The sequence below is a fragment of the Eptatretus burgeri genome, chromosome 11 (assembly GCF_056783735.1).
Source record: "Eptatretus burgeri isolate ZD-2024b chromosome 11, Ebu_testis_v1, whole genome shotgun sequence".
Taxonomy (NCBI): domain Eukaryota; kingdom Metazoa; phylum Chordata; class Myxini; order Myxiniformes; family Myxinidae; genus Eptatretus; species Eptatretus burgeri.
The window spans coordinates 33,476,875-33,499,420 of NC_140971.1; the positions used below are offsets into that span (position 1 = coordinate 33,476,875).

Below are 22,546 nucleotides of genomic sequence, written 5' to 3' on the forward strand. Positions count from 1 at the left end.
GTTCTTTGTTCAGTTGAAAGCTTTTGAATTCGACTCAAGGAAAACTGCAATTTTATTGCTAATTGGTGAATTTTAAGGTTATTTGTAGCTGAATTGTATTTCACAAATTGCAAAAAAACAAAGTATACTCACAATTGGTATCACCTCTGTGAATGGTGAAGGAACCTTGGCAGTAGCTGCGGAACTCTGGCAGAAACATTACTATGCTTTGAAAAGGGGAGAAAGCAAGCTCCTCAGCTTGCTTTTGACAGATTTATAATCAAGTTGTCTTTCAGAACCTGCGGCTGACCTGCCGGGGCTGGCCTTTGTTGTGCGCCCTGCAAATATAACCGTAGTAGCTGGCGGTCAGGCTGTTCTTGAGTGCCTGGCTTTTAACCCCTTGGATGCATCTCCATCTGGTCCCATCGTTTCCTGGAGCCACCAAGGTAAGGCAAGACGAAGTCATTGACCTGATTGATCTTCCACAAGTTTCAGAATTTCCACATGTTTCCAATATTGCCACTAGTTTTATGAATATTCCATCTCAAATTGTTTCTCTGTCGGTCTTTGTTTGGATTTCTTTCTATTTGTGTTTTTTGGTCTATCACGTCCCTGCAAAGCGTGCATTGATGCTGGTTGCATTGAAGTGGGTGCATGACAACTTTTTCCTAAATCTCATAATTTTCATCTTAAATGCAGGATAATCTTGAAGTCACGACACACAGAAACCATATAAACAGGAAAAGTGATTTGCTTTGACTCATCGTAGTGCAAATGACACTCCCTCACCATACCTTGAATATAACAATGGCCAAAGGTCGGAGGGTAATTACATACATGAACATGTATGTCTCTTGTATTATGTAAAGCATGGTGTTTGTCCATGCATTCACACATTCGGCTGTCTCCCATTCTGGCGGCCGCTTTCCACACTGCATTTGAAAAGCTCCGCACATCAGCATAACTCACCATTCAACCAGAAGAAATACATGATACAACATGGAATTGCAGTGTGGGTGGAGGAGGGGGGAGGGGAGAGGAGAGAGAGAGTAGAGAGAGGGCAGGTGAGAGGGGGGAGAGAGAGGGTGGGTGAGAGGGGGGAGAGAGGTAGGAGACAGAGAAACAGACAGAGAGAGACAGAGAGAGATAGAGACAGAGAGGAGAGAGGAAGAGAGAAAGGGAGACAGAGAACGATAACTTGGATAGGGATGAGGGGTTCCCTTCTGTATCTATCATGTCCACCTCATTCCTCTCCACCCCATTGTTTGTCAAAGTCTCCCTCTATTTTGTCCTTCAACTCCACTGTTGGTGTCACCACCACACCCCTCCCCCCCCACACCCACTACTGTTCCTTTTGGCCTGTTGCATCCTGATCCATTCAGTGTTCTCGCTCTTCCACGAACCATGATTCTATTTGCAAAAAAATAGGTTTCCACCCATTATACAGGCTTGATGGGCTGAATGGTCTCTTTCTGTGTTGATGTTCCTTGGAAGGGAAGTCATCTATTATACTTTGCTTACCATGGTGTCTGTCTGTGCGTTCGTCTGTCTCCTGTTTGTGGCGGCTGCTTCTCGTGCTGATTTTGAGAAGCTCAACATTCACTTTTGAAATGATGGGAGAACAGGCATAAATAATGGTGATGCCAAATTTTATATCACAAGCGATATTTTTCACTCTTTTTAGACAAACTGAACCTCTGCCACCCTATGTTGCACCACCATCGGATGGTAAAGGTAGCTCAGAGCTTTGGCTCTGAGTGAAACCAAGAGTGCAACACAAATAACCTTTTTAAAGTCCATGAAATAATTTAAATTGATAGATTAACTTAAATTTTTCCCCTCACTGGGGACGGATACCTTTGCTTGCTTTTCCTGCCACTGGAAACGGGTACTCTTCCTAGTAAAGAATAACGTGTGCATTAAAGATAACACGTGTAACATAAATATCTAGAGAGTTCATAGAACATGTTACCCTGTGCGGTGTTTGAGTATATACTTCAATTTTAATAAATAATGATGCTGTTATGGGTTTGGCGAGTTCTCAGATCCACTTCCTGACCGATGACCCTGAAGCTGATGAGCCACAGATAACTCCGTGGTATGACAGGTTTCTAAGCAACCATAGACACCATCTGAGATGCTTAGTTTAGGGAGATGCAGGGGGTCAAGCATCCAAATCCCGCTCTACCTTCCCAGCAAATTTATCATCCCAAATAAGGACTGTGCTTCCAACGCTCCACTGCTGTCAATCAAAACGACCGAGCGATACTGTAAGTGGAACGTTGGCTAATGACTAACCACAACGAAACAGCAGGCGAAACTCCCTGTCACAATTACACACTATGGTCTAACCCAGCGTTTCTCAGCCGGGGGCCCGTGGCCCCCCAAGGGGGCCATCGGCCTTCGACCGGGGGGCCATGAGCAGACGCCGAAAAACTGCGATTCAGAATGCAGAAGCTTGTAATGTACAATTAAGGTGACGAGTCTCCGGTCATCGTGTCAAAGTAAAAAGGGTAGATGAGTTTAACCACGATTTTAAAAGAGAAGGCGGAGCCCACAGAGCATTCATAGTAAACCAATGTTTACAAAAACGTTAGAATTTTGTTTTTTTCAATTTTTTTTCTCAGATGTCGAAGGTTCGAAAATGGAATGACAGCTATGTCAAGTTTGGATTCACGAATGTCAGTCGAGATGGCGTGGACTGCACGCAATGTCTGCACTGTCAGTCGTGATGTCAAATGCGTCACTACGTCCTTTCAAACTTTCAAACCATCGCGACAAGATGTATCCCGGAAGGAAGGAAGATAATATCGACGCTCTGTCTGCGAAACGATCATGATATGACCGTGAAGCGACACTTCCCAAATTTGGATTCCGGCCAGAAGAAAAACCTGCTCTTCAATCCAGCTACGAAGTGGCATACCGAATTGCGAAATGCAAGAAGCCGCACACTATTGCTGAGGACCTTATCAAGCCATGTACAGAGAAAATGGTGGAATTGATGATCGGACCAGAGGCGAAAAAGAAGATCCAGCAAGTTTCGCTCTCTAATGACATGATCCGACGACGGATTGACGACATGGCCGCTGATGTGTGCCGTCAAGTTTGCTCCGAAATTAAACAAAGCGCGCACCAGGTTCGCCTTCAATTAGACGAGTCTACCGACACTGCCCTGGAGAGCCAGTTGATTGCCTTCGCTCGCTACGAGAGAAAGGGAAAGATGAAGGAAGAGTTCTTGTTCTGCAATACCCTACCAACCACAACGACAGCGGCAGATATCAAAGCTATTGTGGACTCTTTTTTGAAGCTAATGGACTCGGTTGGCAGAATTTCAAGCACATTTGTACTAATGGTGCCCCAGCGATGGTTGGCGTCAGAGGAGGGTTCGTCACGCTTGTGAAGAACGAATGGTCCCATGTGACGTCCTCCCACTGTTCGCTACACCGATACGCTCTTGCGTCAAAGACTCTTCCGCCTCGTTTGCAGGAAGTCATGGATGTCACGGTCAAAGTGATCAACTTCATTTGTGCGAAGGCCAAAAATCATCGGCTCTTCCAACTCCTGGCCAACGAAATGGGAGCGGAACATGTTGGACTTCTGTTCCATACCAAAGTCCGTTGGCTATCGAGGGGGAAATGCCTCTCTTGGCTGTATGAACTCTGGGTTGAGGTGGAAATCTTCCTGCGAGACAACGAAAACAACCTCCATGTCCACTTCGACAATGAAGAGTTCGTCATGATGCTCGCCTACCTGGCCGATATATTCGGCCGACTCAACGAAATGAACCAGTCCTTGCAAGGCCGTGATGTGACAGTCAGTGACGTTCAAGACAAGCTTGCTTGACTGTCTGCTCGAATGGAAGTCTGGCAGGCACGAATCAAGGCCGGGTCCAATGCCTCATTTCCTTTCTTGGACGAGCACCTGCAGGCACAGAGGATTGAGCATCCCGTCGGCACCAAAGATTGCATCACTCGACATCTCGACAATCTCTCCGCCGAGTTCAAATCGTATTTCGACGATGCACCGTTGGATGTTCCGTGGCACAAAGACCCGTTTAATGCCAAAATTGAACCTACTGAAGACGAAGCAGAGGAACTGGCAGAGTTGAAGGTTTCAAAAGCAATGAAGCTGGTCTTCAGTAACAAAGAAGACCACTCCACCTTCTGGTTGTCTGTTCAGGATGCGTATCCAGAATCTAACTATAAACACATACTTATCGACATAACTAAGCTTGGGGATTGCTGTCTGTTTGTGTGTAAAAGGCTTCCAAATCCGTAACAACATAACCCTCACCAAAGCACAACGAAATGAAAATACTGGTCCGTAATAATGTGGGGTATTGCTGCTGGGGAAATAAGGCAAATGAGCATTTTAAAATGTTATTAAAAGCTTTTAAAGTAAGATGCAAATTAATTCATTTAGAAGGAGTGTTAGTTCAATTGAGAGGTATTGCGAATAGAAGGGAAAAGAATACACGAAGGAAGGGATCTGCAGGAATTACAGGCACACAATGGCCTGCCTTTTAATTTTACTGTGGGATCTTAAATGACCACAAGCAAATGCTTGCAGATATGATACCTGGCCTCATGTTCCACTCAAAGATAGTGTACTCATTGATATAACTGCCTGCCTGTGAAGCACCTGGTTGATTGTTTGTTGTCGGGCCAGGAATCTAAGCCAAATGAGAGCTCAAAGGTGAGTAAGTTGTTCTACCAGCTGTTCTTCCAGTCCACGTTAAATGCATCAAGTATTTTAATCGTTAAAATATTCTTGATAGTTAACCTCTGCCACCGAAGGTGGATGGAAGTTATGCTTTTATAATGCATCTGTTGTTTTAAATATAGTTATTTTTTCGCATTTGTCATATTTTTGTGTTTTTATGACAATTAAATGAACCTTTTGGTTCAGTTTCTCGCAGTGATGTTACTCACATTTCTCCCAATCCCTCCTTCCTTCCTCACAAACAACTTCACCCCTCCCTTCAGATGGAAGGCCGATAAGAACCGAGGTTGCGCTCGTTGGCCATGTGAACCTGCTGTTCACGTCTGCCTGGCCTCAACATGCAGGAGCCTATGTATGTCAGGTGAACGTCCTGAGTTCACAGGAATCCCTCATGAGCACCGCTTGGCTCACAGTTTTAAGTAAGGACCACTTGTCTGTGATTCTGACTTATTGAGCTTTTCATCATCCTTGTTTCGAACTCAGATATATAAATCTCAGATATATAAATCTGAACTCATCAAGCCAGTGTTTACATGCTGCAAATTCCTTCTCTACTGGGTCCACCTCACCTGCTGATGAAATCCCGTACAGAAGTGCACTGAGGGACTTCTTGCATGTCTTTGACCAACTTTTGTCTGACTTTATAAAATGCAGTTCTCACTTTACAGATGGATAAAAAGCTACAACCACCACTTTGGCTGAACCAATTGCTTCTTTCCACCATCCTTGTCCTTATCTTCTCTGCAGCTCCTCCTCACATCACCAAAGCACCAGAAAATCTAAGCAAGGCCCGGGCAGGCACTGCCCGCTTCATTTGCATTGCAGATGGTGAGCCCATGCCGACGATTCGCTGGCTCAAGGATGGGCATCCTGTCCACTCAAACGGACGTGTAAAGATTCAGGACAATGACCATCTAGTCATCAACCAGCTGTCCATGGATGATGTGGGGATGTACCAATGTGTTGCTGAAAACAGTGTCGGGGAGGATTGTGCCGTAGCTCACCTCATGGTTACTATCCGCCAGGGCTTGCCAGGCCCACCACGCAACCTCCGGGTCCTGGCCCAGTCTAGTTCTACTGTTTTACTCAGCTGGGATCGTCCAAAACAACACAGCAGTGAAATCATTGGCTTCTCAGTTCACTACCAAAAAGCTGTTGGTATGTTTCGAATTGGAATGGGGATGTTTTGTCTTATTTGAAACCCACAGGGTACCTTTTGCAAACCCCAGGTCACAGAAAAAAAAAGGAAGATTTAGTTGTCCCAATAAATGTCTTTGAAGATAACATAAACCTTTACCCAGAACTTAGTTGATTCCTGGAGGATGAGTTGTCCTTTCGATTCCTTGAACAGTCCAATTAGTTTGGGCACCCATGGAGGTGAAAACATAACATTTGTATGATTCGCATGCTTGTGTGTTGTGTGACAGGAAACAACAACCAAGAGTATCAATTTGCTATCATTAATAAAACTATGGAGTTCCTGGTCACAGAGCTGAAAGCAAATACCAACTATACCTTCTACGCTGTGGCATACAGCAAAGGCGGAGCGAGCCAGACATCAGAGAAGTTGAATGTACACACAGAAGAAGGGGGTGAGAGTTTATTAATTGAGAGTGCTATCCAACGCAACGTTATATTTGCAATGACAATGAATCTTTCTTCTTCTTATGTCATTTGCAGCAAGCACATGGCTTTGCTGGGGGTGCCATTGTGCCACTGATGCCTCCTGAAGGTTAGAGCAGGAATTTGGAAGTTGGCCAGGTTGTCAACGATAACTCACCTCATTGCAAAGAATACTGTGGGATGTTTTATGTCCACTAACTAATACTGGCAGACAGAACACCTCTAATTAATGTCTGTCCGAGTGACTGCGCATGCATTGATGAATTGCCTTGCCTGCGGAACACCAGGATGACAGTTTATAGCTGGGCCAAGATTCAAATCCAGGCTAGACAGCTTCAGGGTGAGTCTGCATACCTCTTGGCTATCTTACCAGCCTCACAATTAATTTTCAGACAAAATGGTGATAAATGGGAAATGACCATTTCAGGGATTGTTGCATGGTACTCCCTTTTCATAAGTAGTACTTAATGCTCAGCCCAAGTCATCCTGAGTGCATCAAAAGTTTTGAAGGGAGTTGAGTGGTACACTATGAACTGGTGTCACATGTAACCAGATCTATCAGGGCAGGCAGATTACCCCCTCTGAAAGTCATTAGTGTGACAGCTGGGGTTTTATTAACAGTCTAATAGTGAAATTACCATGCTGCCGTCGATCAGAGTTGAAATCCAGTGTCCTCACTGCATGGTCCATTAACTTACATTTAAGGAATCCTCCATTTTTTACCTTTTCTGATTATTTATATTGACATCACTTTGAGTTATATTATGATACTAGCAGGTGTACCTGGCATTGCCAGGCAGTGCCGGATCCTCCTCCCACCCCTTCCCCTTCCTTATCCCATTCCATCCCATGCATCCTCCCACTCCACCCCACTCTCTCCAGATTCCCACCCCACCCATTCCCCTCCATCCTCCCACCCTTTCCCCTGCCTCCTCCCACCCCTCCCTCTGGACTCCCACCCCACCCTTCTCCTCCCTCCACACCCTCCTCCCAACATTTCCCCTGCCTCCTCCCACCCCCTCCATCTGGATTCCCACCCCACCTCTTCCCCTCCTTCCTCAGCGATTCAAGAGAGAATTTTTAAAATATTTTCCTTCAATCCAATATGGCTTCCAAACCATGTGACCTATCAATTATTCATGAACACCCTCATATCCCCAACGCTTTGGGGAGCATGTGTGTGAAGTTTCCACTCGATCTGTCCAGCCATTCTGGAGAAGATTTTTGAAGGTGTTAGGCCGTTAGGGTAATCAAATATGACTGCTAAACTATGATCTATGGCAGTGCTACTCAAAGTGGTGGTACGCAGACCGGTTCAATAAAATTGTGGTGGTAATGTTCAAAGGAACAACCCACGCATATCCACTCTTCAAATTAATAACAGTTAAAGCATACTTGTACCCCTTATCATTATTGAGTTCAATTAAATCAGTGGACCAGATATAATCAACTTCCTAGGAATAAACCTTCCTTCTATGAAACTTTGTGATTATTGGTTTATGTAATTCATCAGCTAATTGCTCTTAAATCTAAATGATATCATGAGAGCCTATAAGTTTTTTGAATTTCCAAGCCCAAGTTTCAATTTAGCACTGATCATCTTCTTCACGATGAACCTATCAACTTTTTCTCTCAAGAATGGATTTTGTATCAGAGACAAATTATACATTTCTCTATCGGCATCATGTTTTTCTACCAACATCGTGCTATTCCCATAATCGATATCATGCTTCATGCACACTTCATCAACCCTAATGATAGGTTTGCTCCATGGTTTAGGATTGTCAGCCTCATCTAATCTTTTATTCAAGTTTGTTCCTGGACCACAGAAAGAATACCCTGGTAGATGTAATTCGCCTGGTATTCCAGTTGTTGTAAATTTACTTTGTGATGAAAACTTTTCTATATCTCCCCCTTATTTGTGTTTGGTGATGAATTCACTCTTTTTTGAGCCACACACCGAACATGTACCTTTTTGTATAACCCTATTATTTTTACTTTCAACATACGAGATGTTTTTACTCTTGGTTTTCTTTTTACATTTTAGACAATAACTCATTTATTTATGTGAAAAATTCCTATAGAGTGCGAAAACCTTTTTAGTTTCTAACATGCACATTTGAATCTTAACTTTTAAAACATAAAGAATCCTTAAAAATCTCTTCACTCACTCCTCCATTTATTTAAGAAAAAAAATGTGAACCTTCAATCAAAGTCAATTACACCAACATCATCAATAATATAATCTTTTCCTTCTTTCTCTTCTTTATCTCCACTTTCTCGTTTAAATCTTCTCCCTGAAACCGATGTTAATAGCCTTGATGCATACATTTCTAATAGACTTGCCAATTCTTTGTTTTCCTCCTCGGTGCGTTGAGATTTATTTATTTTCTGTAATACCCCCAATGTTTTTCTAATCTCACTGGTTTCCATATTTTTATATTTATTTATTCTCTCTCTTTCCTCCCTCTCCTCCTTCTCTCTCTTCTCCCTCTCCTCCTCTATTCTCCCTCTCCTCCTTCTCTCTTCTCCCTTTCCTCCTTCTCTCTCTTCCCCCTCTCCTCCTTCTCTCTCTTCTCAGTTTCTTCAACTCTTTCCTCATCCCTTACTATCCCTGAACCAGTTTCACCCCATAGAATATCATACATATATTCATCTGGATTACTTGATATTCCTGCATCCAAAATAATTTTTTTACAACAGGAAACCAATAAAATTTCTTCTGATTTTCCAAAAGAGCCTTGCGTTTTCTTAACTTTAAAATTCTTTCATTATTTAACATTTCAGTTAAATCCAAAGTTGTTGGTTTATTAACATCAGTATAAAGCCAATCTTTTATTGAAAATATCTCATTCTTATGTTGTAGAACATATTTATTAAAATACCGAATACCCTTTTCTTGAAGGTATGCTTGGACACAGAAATGATAATTTTCTTGAAGCCTTCTTGCTGTCATTTATGTATTAGAAATATATGACAGATTAATATAATGACAGGAAATACCTCCCCATCGTCGCATAGTTAAATCAGTTTGTATTCCCTTACTTATTATATATAATCCTGTTCTTTGTGTTTTCATGATTTTAACTATGGAAAAACCATTATTGATTTTATCCTAATTAAATTATTTTATTTGTTGTTTGCTAAGCGTGCTTCCACAAAACTCATTCTGGGCACCAAGTGGATAATATTCTTCCTGACGAGACATTTAATTGTTCCAGGTCTTCCAGGTTAATTTGAAATGACCAATTATATCCTAAATCATTCATTTCATATATCCCCATTGTTCTCTTCTCAAACAAACGATCCGCCCTTCTTTATAAAATTTTATTTTAATTGGAACTGTGAATTCTGTATGACCCCGAGATAAAATCAACACTTCTGTATCTTTGGAATACACAGCCGTTTTATTTAAGGATATATATATATATATATATATATATATATATATATATATATATATATATATATATATATATATATATATATTGTGATAAATCACTTCATCTCACCAAGTCATTCGCGTCAGTCGGGCTTCGATAATTTATTAATTTAGAAGCATTTTTCATATTTATATATTTTTGATATACTATATTTCTGTCATTCAGCCTGTGCCAGCGTGCCTTTATGTAATAATTTGATAAATTAATTTCCAGTTCTTGGGATACACCAAAGATAGAACCATCTTTACCAATATAAGTTATTTATATTACATTAAAAATAACGTCATTAAAATTTTATTTTTGTTGAGTTGAAATAACACATAGAGACATAATTGACCACAACACTTGGAATTTCATTCTTGGACTTGAAATGTTTGATAAACACCATTCTGAAAGAAATTTATTACTTCAACAGGTGGTAGAAGACCAAAACTATCAAAATAATATTTGTCTTGACTATTAAAAATACAAACCCAATGAGAACCGTTCCCATTATTATCTTCAAAGTTCATAATAAGTTTGTATGTTTAGACACATTTGTTAAATCATCTCTCATACAAATAAACACATGATGAATTTTTAATTTCTTACAATATTTGATGTTCTAAATTTGATGTTGTATTCTTTCCAAATTCTTTAAACCACTCATCAATGCTCATTTATTTATTAGAAAGATATAATCCATTACCCATTTTAGTTGATTTTACACCTGCTTGTGCGATAGAAGAAAGCATAATATCTCCAACTAACAATCTCGCTTTATCAGGCAGACTTTCAAGTTTTTCAGCAAAATCTACAATTACACCACTTCCACTAATTTGTTTCTCCAACTCTTTGTTATGTCTTTCCAATTCTTTTTGAGCCCGGAGTTGAGCCTTCCTTTCATTGGCAGTTTTCTCCGCTGCTGAAATACCACCCATCAATGCTCCAGCCACACTTAAACAAGCAAGTAAAGGAATTAGAAATGGGAGAAATCCTCCAATCATCTCTCTCATTGAATATTTCTTCAACATTGGTTTTGACATTTTAATTTTAAGTGAGCCAGTATCATTCAAGAATTTCACCTGTTCTCTTGTGAGCAAAACATCAATTCCGACTGCTCCTTTTCTCTGAATTGTATTAACGTTAATCATACAAGGCTTTTGATTTTGAATACAAGATGATAGTTTATGAAGATTGCTTTGATTAACATATACCCCAGTTGGCACTTTACTACTCATTTATTTATCAAAAAAATTATGTGACTAATCATAACACCATTATCTGTATTAATCTGTAATTCTGTTTCTTCCAAAAGCAAACAATATGTATCAACTTCTTCACTCCCTTCTCTTTCGATGTATAGGGAAGTATCCACTCGATTAGACTTTATAGTTTCCTTGTGAGCACTCAGGTCAATCGCATAGATTGTATACAGACTTTTAAATGCTGTCATATCCAAAATGGGTTCTTTATTTCCATTGCTTTCACACACCTTTTGGAAAGATTTGTATGCTTCAGCATAATCATTTTTTCCCCAATTAATTTCCAATCTATCTCATGGATAAAATGTTCCATCTGGAGAAACGCGAAGTTGTTTTACCTTAGCATTATCACTCAATGCATTATTCTTATCAGTAGCAGTATCACCATCTGTTTTTTTGAAAATGAGCCACAGATATCGTGGCTTTCCATCCAGAACACCCAAATTCCACGTGCAAGTGGTTTGGTTCAGTTTAACGTGTTGGCATCTTCTTTTAAGGTCTGATACATTGAGGGGCTTCTTTGCATTAAGTCTTCCATTCAACATCTCTTCTGTTTTAAGATTAGGAGTATATTCACCAATATACCAACTAATTTCATCAATTAGAAATTTGTTCTGATCAGCAAAAGCATTAGCCACACCAAAAAGTAATCTATTTTCATTATCATTTCTTTGCAGTTGAAATCTAATTTTCAGACCATACAGAAATTTATCATGATCACAAAATCCGAATATACATTTAAGAGGAACTGCTACAGGAAAACTATTACCTGTTTTGTATCATCATTATACATATTCCTTTCCTTTGACTATATCCAGGGTCTCTGTTTGTTCCCGTTGGCATATCAGGAATAAAACCTTCGACAGCTCCCTTTCCCATTCTATTACTTAATGAATATAGTGTAAATTTCATCATTTCAGATGTAGCAGAGACATAATCAACCGCTTCAACTTCTTGTGTTCCAATGTACAAATGAACACTATCAAACATTTTCCAGAAGAAATCATTTACGAGTGTAGCGTTTGTGTTATTCGTAGCCTTGGTGAATGTAAATTTTTACAAGAAACTTTCGGTTATATTCAAATAAGTTTGTTGATTATTTATTTCAAAACTTTTTGTTCCATTTGCATTCCAGTCTGTTCCAGTTATTGTATTTACCTTGAAGTAGTCTTCGTTTTTAGTTGAGTTTGAGGTGACAATGGTATCATCCAAATCATAGACATTACCAATTGCTTCCAAACTTGTATTTATTTAAGAAAAAAGCTGTTAAAACTTTTTAAACCCTGACCCAAGTATTTGAATTATTTTCTGTCGTTCTTGGGGAGACAACTGAGTTTTGCCTTTCTTAATTTATTTTATTGCTTGCAATTTATGAAATTCCTTTTGGGCATCTTTTATACTCTTTATAGCACCCACTACATTTCCCACAGCAGAAGCAGTTGAACCAATTAGATCTTTATGTTTAAGAATAGTTGAACCTATACCCATTAGAGTATCAATTATCCCATCTCTTCTAAATTGATGTCCGACACCCCTTTGTCTCTTCGGTTTATAGTATCCTCGACCAAGATACATACCTTAACCCTTGTAGTATGGGGAAAGGAACATCCCATCCCTGTAATTATTTTATATTTTCCCAATTCGTGTTTCCTCACAATTACCATCATATTTATTTGTTGGAAAACTTCACGTAGGTGAATTCTGATGGATATAATTTCTCCATTAAAATAAATCATACGATTATCTTGGTCGGTTATCCTAAAATTTACTCTGTGTATGGTTTTTCCTGACACAGGTAGATAAACCAGATTTTTGGGTTCCATATTGAATTTATAACCAATTGGGGTTGAGTATGCACTGAATGAAAATATTGTATTTGTTCTTATTCCATCATTATAAGCACCATCAATCAAATCACAGTGAATTAATACCGAATTTATGCCTGAGGATATTTGAATGACATGATCACTGTAAAACGTCCCATTAGTTTCAATCTTTTTTGAGTAGAAACCCAATAACTGTCTAAATGAATTATAAATTGTGAAATCAACCTTGTAGTTATTTTTAAGTTTAATCGTTGATTTTGAAGTATGTTTTTGAATATCTATAACAATATTTTTTGGTTCATCACCCTGTTCTTTCATAAGGCGAGCACTTTCGGAAGATATTTGAGAAATCTCATATGCTCTGGGTAAAACTGTTATCGTTTTGTATCGACTTCCCAGATTATAACTAAACTTGTCATTTTTCTCGGTGATATAAAACAAGGTATTATAAGTTTCCATGGACAATAAAGACGCCTCATATTCTTTTGTTGCATCAAGTTGTAGTGGGTATGGAAATGAAGATGTGTGGTCGCTTGTTGTGAAATTAAAACTAAGGATTGTGCTTCTCATCTTATTTAATATGGGATAAAATGTCTTTGTATTGACATTTATTAATTATTTTCATGTTCATCAACTGCTCTAAAATGGCTGATGCTTCATTAAAACAATTATTTCCAACCTTCTTACCACCGAACAGCAATAACAGTCCATTAACTAATTGTGATGGGTCATTTGGAAGAAAACTAACACCTGAACCAAGGCTACTTAACACCTGAAAAATGTGTTTCTCCTTCTCATTCTTCCTACTTCTACCAGATAGACTCACCCTATTATTAAGACAATCCAGCAGATCAATATATACACTATCATCCTTATTTTTCATATCCAATGGTTTATCAAAATACTTTGATTTATCACTCACAGTTAAACCTTGTTTTTCATCTTTTGTGACAAGAAACATTAATCTCGGAGTTAGTTTAACGGGGTTGAGCAGAAATCAAGAACCTTAATTCTTCATTAAATATCCATCCCTTTTCTTGAACAAGATGAAATATTGCTGGTTGTTCTATTAAAATGAGTCCTGCTTTGGTTTTTGAATCTGCTGAATATTCATTGTTTTGAAGAGCCTTCACAATGTAATCAGGGGGTTGATTAATCTCTTCCAATTGTTGAAATAAACCATCATAATATTCTAATTCTCCTATATGCCCTAATTCTTCCTCCGTCATTTGACTGAAATCTTACATATCTGTAGTTTTTTCGGAGTATATTCTATTGTGGGAACTGTGGAAGCATCTATAATTTTTTTTCTTGGGAAGTTTTTAAAAGTGGTTTCAAAAATTTCTCTTGTTTTCTTTCAAATGCTTCTTCACCCGTTAGTTTCTGTCTGCGTTTCTTCTTTATGTCTTCTTGTTGTTTTACAACTTTTGAAACCAACTCTTGATGTTCCTTAAATCTTCTTTAAGAAGATTGTTGTCTAACAGCTCTTTCTTTCGCATCCATTTATTTATTGGAAAATATCATTCACTGAATTATAAAGGTCAACAGGGAAGTTTTCCTTTTCTTCATCATTAAAGTAGATGTGTTCAAATAAATCCTTTTCTTTAAATATTTCATCAAATTCTTTACTAACATTTATACGAGTTGTAATTTCTTCTTCACTAATACTTGTATCTCTGCTTTTCAAACATTTGCGTTGAGTTTCTTCATTTACATCAAAACCGAATGATAAAATCTTAACCCCATTACCACTCAGATGTTCAATCATTTGTCTCATTCCTTCTGGATTAGTTTCTAATATCCCAAGACCACCAGATTTTAGTTTCTTTTACTCACTCTTGCACTGTGAATATTTTGTTGTTCCAAGAGAAACCTCCTCAAATATTTGGCCTTCATTCCTCAATCGCATATGTTCCTCCACTGAAATATAGTAATAATCCTCACCTTCTACTTCTCCAGATCTTATTGCTCGAGTTGTTGTTGATACAATACGAACTGCATGGTACTTTTTAAGCAAATTTACAATATTCTCATTTGTACTATACAAGAACCTTGTTTTATGAAAGTTGTTTCCAGAAGCAGATATACCCACAAGATTTATAATAATAGTTTCTTCTACATTATGAAAACGTTAATGAGAACTTCATTGGTGTATATTACAGTGAAGTAGGGCTCAAGTCCACTTTCTGGAGGACTTGGACTTGCACTCGACTCTTCAGGACTCGGACTCTGCCAAGAACTCGGATTCGACATGATTCCTGATCGAGTCCGGCTTGAGTCCGGCAAAATTTAGTGTACAGTAAAACTTTTATGGTGCAGTGGAAATAAAAAGTGTGCAGTAGAAATAAAAAGTGTGCAGTAAAACTTTTAGTGTACAGCAGCAAGAACCTGTACTGCACATAGTCAGTCACCAGGCCTAATTGGTTTCCTACCAAAATGCTTGTTCCATGCAACTGTGGAGCAGGTGATTATAGAGGATTAACGGACAGAATTGAACAATCCTCCACAGAGGAAAATTAAAATAAAATAACTCCTACCGATGTTCCAGATTTTCAGAGATATTAAATAAGACCGTTGTCGCCTACCTTCGTGTAATGACACACAAATTAAAACACATTGTTTTTTCAAAGAACACTTTGATTCGTTGAATCACTTCAAAGCTAAACATCAAATGGCTTAACTTTAATTGCTATCAACACTTTAGTTGTAAGTGCTACACAAAAACAAGGTATGTTTTCCATATAGTAATATGAATGAGGTTTTGGAGTATAAAAAGTTTTGGAACGAGTCATCTATTTATACACTGTCTCTAGTGATCTTTCTTAAAAGTAAACTATGTATGTTGAAAAAATATGCATAATAAACATAGTAACATACTTTACATCATTGTACTTGTAAACACAAAAAAAGATGATTATTTGGACATTCATATGAACAAGTTAGATGTTAATTTATGTGTTTTGAAAAAACAATTAAAAATACACAATTATATCTTACTCCTGATTGGCTAAGATGATGCTTTCCATATCTCCATTATTATTTGAGATATAACCTCAATACTACCCTCAGGACATGTTAAAATCTGAGCACCATAGCATGTCAGGAATCATAACTACAGCAGTGCCCATGCTGTTAGGGTTACGATTATGGTTTTTCATGTTTCATTTTTTTTTTTTTTTTAGGAAAAGAAATTATATCACAGTGTCAAGGGGAATTCTGTGACTACAGAAAGTGGTCAGAATGTCAAACCTGACCAAACCTGAAGGAATTAGAGCAAAAATAATGGCTAGGGTTACTGTTAGGGTTATTAATTTTTTGATTTTGTTTTTTAAAGAAATCATACATTGTGTGCAGAGGATTGCTGTGATAACAGAAACTGGTCGTAATGTCAAATCAGACAAAAATTGAATGAAATAGAGTGAAAATATGGAGTAGAAAAGCTCAGTTCCAAACACGCTTTCAGACTAAAATATGCCACTGAATCCTTCAAATAAGGTCAGAATTGGTTTCCTCAACAAAAAGTAACCTCAAATGTTTGTTGCAATATTAGTTGTTATTTTAATAACATTTCTCAAAATTGGATCTGGAAAACCAGTTAGATTTCTCTGTACAAAGTTTACGGCATTTTTTGTCATATTTATGTCGAAGTCCTAACGTCTTTATTTGAACTCCCCGAGCGGTGAAACTTATCAAGCAAGAAAGTAATTACGTCCTCATTTAATACATATATGTGTATATATATATATATATATATATGTATATGTATATGTATGTATATGTATATGTATGTATATGCATGTATATGTATATGTGTATGTATATGTATATGTATATATATATATATATATATATATATATATATATATATATATATATATGTATATATATATATATATATATATATATATATATATATATATATATATATATATATATATATATATATATATATATATATATATATATATATATATATATATATATATATATATATATATATCTTCTTCTTTCAGCTGCTCCCTTTGGGGGTCGCCACAGCGGATCATCCGTTATGATCCGCATCATGATTTGGCACAGGTTTTTACGCCGGATGCCCTTCCCAGCGCAACCCTGGTCGCCTCTTACGACACACAGGGATATGGTACACCTATTCTAACCGGGGCATACACCGGGCCCAGTACACTGGTACTCATTTCGCCGACCTCGGAAGGATGACAGGCTGAGTCATTATATATATATATATATATATATATATATATATATATATATATATATATATATATATATATATATATATATATATATATATATTAATATATTAATATTTTGGCACGCCCCTTTTTTGTTCCACCATCAGATTTTTGTTACTGCATGAAATGAAACGAGCTTTGACATATATAGTAATGATATTATTGTCTTCCTTAAGAGGCCCCTCAAAATTCGTTTTGATGATTATGGTAGTTAAACCTATATTAATATTTCGGCATGCCCCTTTTTTTGTTCCACCATCAGATTTTTGTTACTTCATGACATGAAACAAGCTTTGACATATATATAGTAATGATATTATTGTCTTCCTTAAGAGGCCCTCAAAATTCGTTTTGATGATTATGGTAGTTAAACAGTTAAAAAAACTCCATTTGCAAAATGGGAGGAATTATTGCGCAAAAAAGAAATAAAAATGTTTCCCATTTTTTAGAGGACCACTAAGATGCGTTTGGCTCATAGAATCATGCTCCATTTGGGGAGAAAACAGTTGAGTTCATACTTGACTAATTTGCACTTTCCATGTGCCATAGTTTCTTCACAAAACCATGACTTTCTGACTAAGTTCAAAGTATTTCTTTGCTTTTTTTTGCCGTTGGTTGGTTTCCGTTTTGAAATTTTCATCGACCGATACCCGCTGCTCAGCCGGACCAACTGTCAACAAAGTATCGCCCGGTCAGTTACGGTTAAACCCAAAATCATGATCATCGTTTTAGTGTGGAGGTGAGTACTGACAGTGTACTTGGGTCTTTTCCGGGTGGGTGCGGGATTGAGCACGTACACATAAAAATCTCGGATCTCCGCATAGTGGTGTACAGGCTTAAGTCGTACTTCTGTTTACTACCGTAGAAAATCACAGAACCATCCGATCGACATGCTGTTAACAGTTTCAGAATCAGCTAAATTCTACAACATATGAATATGTAGACGAAACTGATCCGGCCAGCTAAAATCTACAAGATATGAATATGTACACGAAACTGATCCGGCCTTTTGGATCACTTTAAAGTAGGGTGCTCTGTAATTTTAATACACTCTATGGATCCTCCGGAACTCTCGAATGGTACACGTTGTGTTGTCACTAAACTACGAGGTAATGTCATCAAAGTGGAGCTACTGCGGGACAGTCGAAGGGGAAAACCTGAATGATAATCAATGGATAAAAATGATATCATATATTGTTTAAAATACACTCATGCTATCTGTCTTTACCATATGTTGCCAGTGACGCCCGTCGAAGACGGGCACCTTTACATACATATATATATATATATATATATATATATATATATATATATATATATATATATATATATATATGTATATATATATATATATATATATATATATATATATATTTACAATAAGTATGAAAATTGTGTGGCTTTTTAAAGCGGTTTGTAGTCATGGAGCAATCTTTTCAAAGTTTTTTTTTTTTTTTTTTTTTAGTCCTTAGAAAGCCGTAGAAATTTGTTATTTTTATGGTACTAATGGTTCATGTATAAGTGTGACATTTGTCATATTACCCAAAATGTTACTTTCATTGACTATAAAGCACTTTTAAAGATGTCTACTCTTCATGCAAAGATGCAAAGTAATTTCTCCTTTAATCATGCATTAAACTTTAATTTTTAATGCTGAATTTGACTTGTACACATGAAGTTGACACGTGTATTTAATTCCTACATGTTTAATTTCTATATCAACTGTTTTATTTCTATAGCAAGGCCCCACAAGGCCTCACAAGGCATATACTAGACGATAACGTTGTTAAATATGTTAATATACCAGTTTATCCTTTGGGTAATTTCTAAAATGGAAACTACAGACCGACGTTAATGTTAAGATGTGATTAGCGATGTGATAAAACGTCGTAATTATATATTTCAGCATTTTTTTTATGTTTAACGTTGTGAATGATTATGGAAAAAATTTCCCGACGTCTGAATCCAATTTTAATGTCACCACGGTGTAGAATGGACGTTGCAAAGAACGAGTGGTCACTTGGTCTTGTACAATGTAAAAGAAATGAAATACAGTCACTGGGACATTTGTACCAACAAGTGCACAGCACAACAACTTTACCTGCATAAGTGTGCATGTTTGGGTGCGGAGGTTTGAAAATCGTAAGAAATGAATGGATAGCTCCATGTCCACCAAATTTGGCACACAAGTCATTAGAAACCAGAGGCAAGTCCAAAGCACACACACAAAACAAATCAGTACTCGGACTTGGACTCGGAATGCCAAGTACTCGGACTGCCAAGTACTTGGACTCAGAACTGCTGGACTCGAACTTGGACTCAGACTTGGACTCGGACCAGGTGGACTAGACTACAACACTGATATATTTGACCACTGTCAGCATATCTGCGAACAAAACATGCATTCTCTCATTTCCTCTGCCTGAGTTGTCATCAAAATGAACCTTTGTTTCCTCAAAACTGTACCTTTATTTGTTGATCGAAGATGTGTTGTTCAATCTTCAAATGTACACCAGGGATGAAGCCTCAGAGCTATGCTGTGCAAAAAAAATGGTGGTGATTTCTGGGCCACCAGAGGGAAAGGCATGGCCTGTAGATTTGGCAGCACTTGTGAGACACAGACAGGATTTGAGCTTTATATATGAAGATGGTATTATATGATATATGATATATATATATATATGATATTTATATATTAAGATGGTATTTAAGCCTGGTGTTGGCGCAGTGGTTAGGGCAGCGGCTTGGGACCAAAAAGGTCCTGAGTTCAAGCCCCATTGGGCCACTGAATTAACGTATATATATATATATATATATATATATATATATATATATATATATATATATATATATATATATATATATACATACATACATATATACCAAGTCGTATAACACCAGGGGGTTGACTCAGCCTGTCATCCTTCCGAGGTCGGCGAAATGAGTACCAGTGTACTGGGCCCGGTGTATGCCCCGGTGAGAATAGGTGTACCATATCCCTGTGTGTCGTAAGAGGCGACCAGGCTTGCGTCAGAAAGGGCATCCGGCGTAAAAACGAAGCCAAATCACTATGCGGATCATACGGATGATCTGCTGTGGCGACCCCTAACGGGAGCAGCCGAAAGAAAAAGAAGAAGATATGAAGATGGTATTATTTAATTGTGGTTTGTGTTTTTCTGATCACAATGTTTTGCTATAATTTCATTTTCATCTCTTGTACTTTTTCCTCTTTAACCTGATAGTACCCTCACAGCCTCACAGCCCCTCGCTGTCCTGGACTGGTGAATCGATGATGAATGTTTCTTGGCATCCTCTTTTGCATGTGAAGAACCATGGTGCACTACTCAGTTACCGTGTAGACTATGGTCTTCAGTATGAGGGTGAGTGTAACAGTATTTGGTTTCCTAGTCCAAGTACCGAACCATCTTCTTGGCATCTCACAGTTTCTTGATGAAACCTCACGCATTGAGGTTTAGCTATCGATGGAGATCCAGGAATTTGAAATTTTTCCACGGCACTGGCTCACATTGCCAATATCTTTTACAAGTATGTGAGAAATCTATGAATTTGATATCTCTCAACTTTTCCTCAACAAAATAGATACATTAAATTACATAACCTATTGGATTCATCACTCCCATCATTCCGTAAAACAAAATGATATTCAATACAAATTTCATCCAAATTTAGACCTATCATATGAGATGGACACTTTGCAAGACATTGAGGAAAAACTTCTAAAATTAAGAGTGTAGTCTTCATTTGAACAATGTAAAATAAATGAAATACAGTAGCTGGGACATTTGAAATACAGTAGCTGGGAAAAACTTCCAAAATGAAGAGTGTCGTCTTATCATTCCTTAATCAGTGTGGGTCATCGTCACTTAACTACATAACTATTGTTCAACCTCCCAATATTTTCATCTCCTCATGTCACAGAACCTCCAAAAGCATCAATGGATTCACACATTTTCACGTCCTACTTGTTTTGATATTTGTGGTGATTATTTTATTCCTTGATATAAGAGCTGTGTTCCATGCCCAGCAGATCAATTTCAGAGTGTGGAGGTTCCAGCACAAAAGTATTCGGTGATGCTCCAAGGCTTGCAGCCCGATAAGCTGTATCGTGTGCGCCTAGCAGCAGCCACTCATGTGGGTTATGGTAACCCATCTTTCTGGGCCTTTTACACCATACCAGCACCAGGCAATGATTCAAAAATTGGAAACAGCTCCAACCATGACTACAACTGCACATGTATGTGAGCTTACCTTTTGTACTTACTCATTTATTGATATCGATGGACAGGAGATGTGTCTACAAAACCTAGTTGGTTGATTGATGCTTATCTTAACCGAGATGACCATGCTTTAGAGATACAGGTAGTGGACAAAAATAATGGAAACACCTGGGTAAATGAGGGACACCAACTATATTGAAAGCAACAGCTTCCACACTGGTGTGGCCATTGTGTTAATGAAGCAAATAACATCTGAGCATGCTTAGGGTCATGCATAAAAATGCCGCATAGACTGGTTGCCTATAATTATGCCTAGCATGGCTGCAAGAGGAGACCTCAGTGACTTTGAAAGAGGGGTGATTGTTGGGGTGAGTTTGGCAGGAGCTTTAGTGCAAAGACAGTTGATGTTTAATGAGCAACGGTGACTTCGGTGATATCGGCATAGAATTCCGACGGAAATACCTCATCAGAAAAGGGCAACAGTGGGCAGAAGTGCATATGGCAGGATCTTGATATCCATGCATTCATTTGAAGTGCAAGGCAAAGCAAGCGAGCAACTGCAGGTGAATTGACTAAATTTCAACCTGGGGTGGGAGCAGCCAGTTTCATCAAAAACGTTTTGCCAATAACTCCAGAGAGTAGAATAACATAGTCGGGTTGTAGTGCACAAACTGCTCATCACACCTGGCAATCCACATTTGTGAGTCCACTTGTGCAAAAAGCACAGACAATGAGCTGCCGAGCAGTGGAGAAATGTGATATGGTGAGAAGAATCATTATTCTCCATGTTCTCGACAAACGGATGAGTGTGCATGTGGTGCCAACCTAAAGAACTCTACAACCTTGATTGCTTGGTTCCAACAGTGAAGAGTTCTGGTGGTTCTGTAATGTTTGGGGGCTGCATTTTCCTGGCATGAATTGGGTGCAGTCGTTTCCTTAAATGGCAAGGTCATTGCCAATCACTACATAATGGTAATGACTTACCATCTTCACCCCATGTTGTAGCATTTCTTTCCTGCCGGGAGGAGTATCTTCCAGGATGACAATGCCCCCATCCACAGAGCATATGTGGTCGTCTAATGGTTTGATGAGCATGACACTGATGTTATCCATATGCCATGGCCTTCTTCATCACCAGATCTGAACCAAATCAAGCATTTATGGGATTTTATGGAACAACGCCTGAGGCAGTGTTTTCCACCTCCATCAAACAGGTGTGAG

General features: G+C 38.2%; 1 protein-coding gene across 6 annotated transcripts in view; it reads left to right on the forward strand.

The window, feature by feature from the left end:
- Positions 1-22,546, forward strand: part of LOC147016808 (immunoglobulin superfamily DCC subclass member 4-like) — a 187,248-nt gene that overhangs the window by 118,995 nt on the left and 45,707 nt on the right. For all 6 annotated transcript variants that reach the window (XM_085845835.1, XM_085845834.1, XM_085845836.1 and 3 more), the window contains 6 exons: positions 276-425; positions 4,965-5,120; positions 5,449-5,859; positions 6,129-6,293; positions 20,330-20,467; positions 21,136-21,342. In XM_085845835.1, coding sequence (XP_085701961.1) covers positions 276-425; positions 4,965-5,120; positions 5,449-5,859; positions 6,129-6,293; positions 20,330-20,467; positions 21,136-21,342 — 1,227 coding nt within the window. The remainder of the gene's footprint in view (positions 1-275; positions 426-4,964; positions 5,121-5,448; positions 5,860-6,128; positions 6,294-20,329; positions 20,468-21,135; positions 21,343-22,546) is intronic.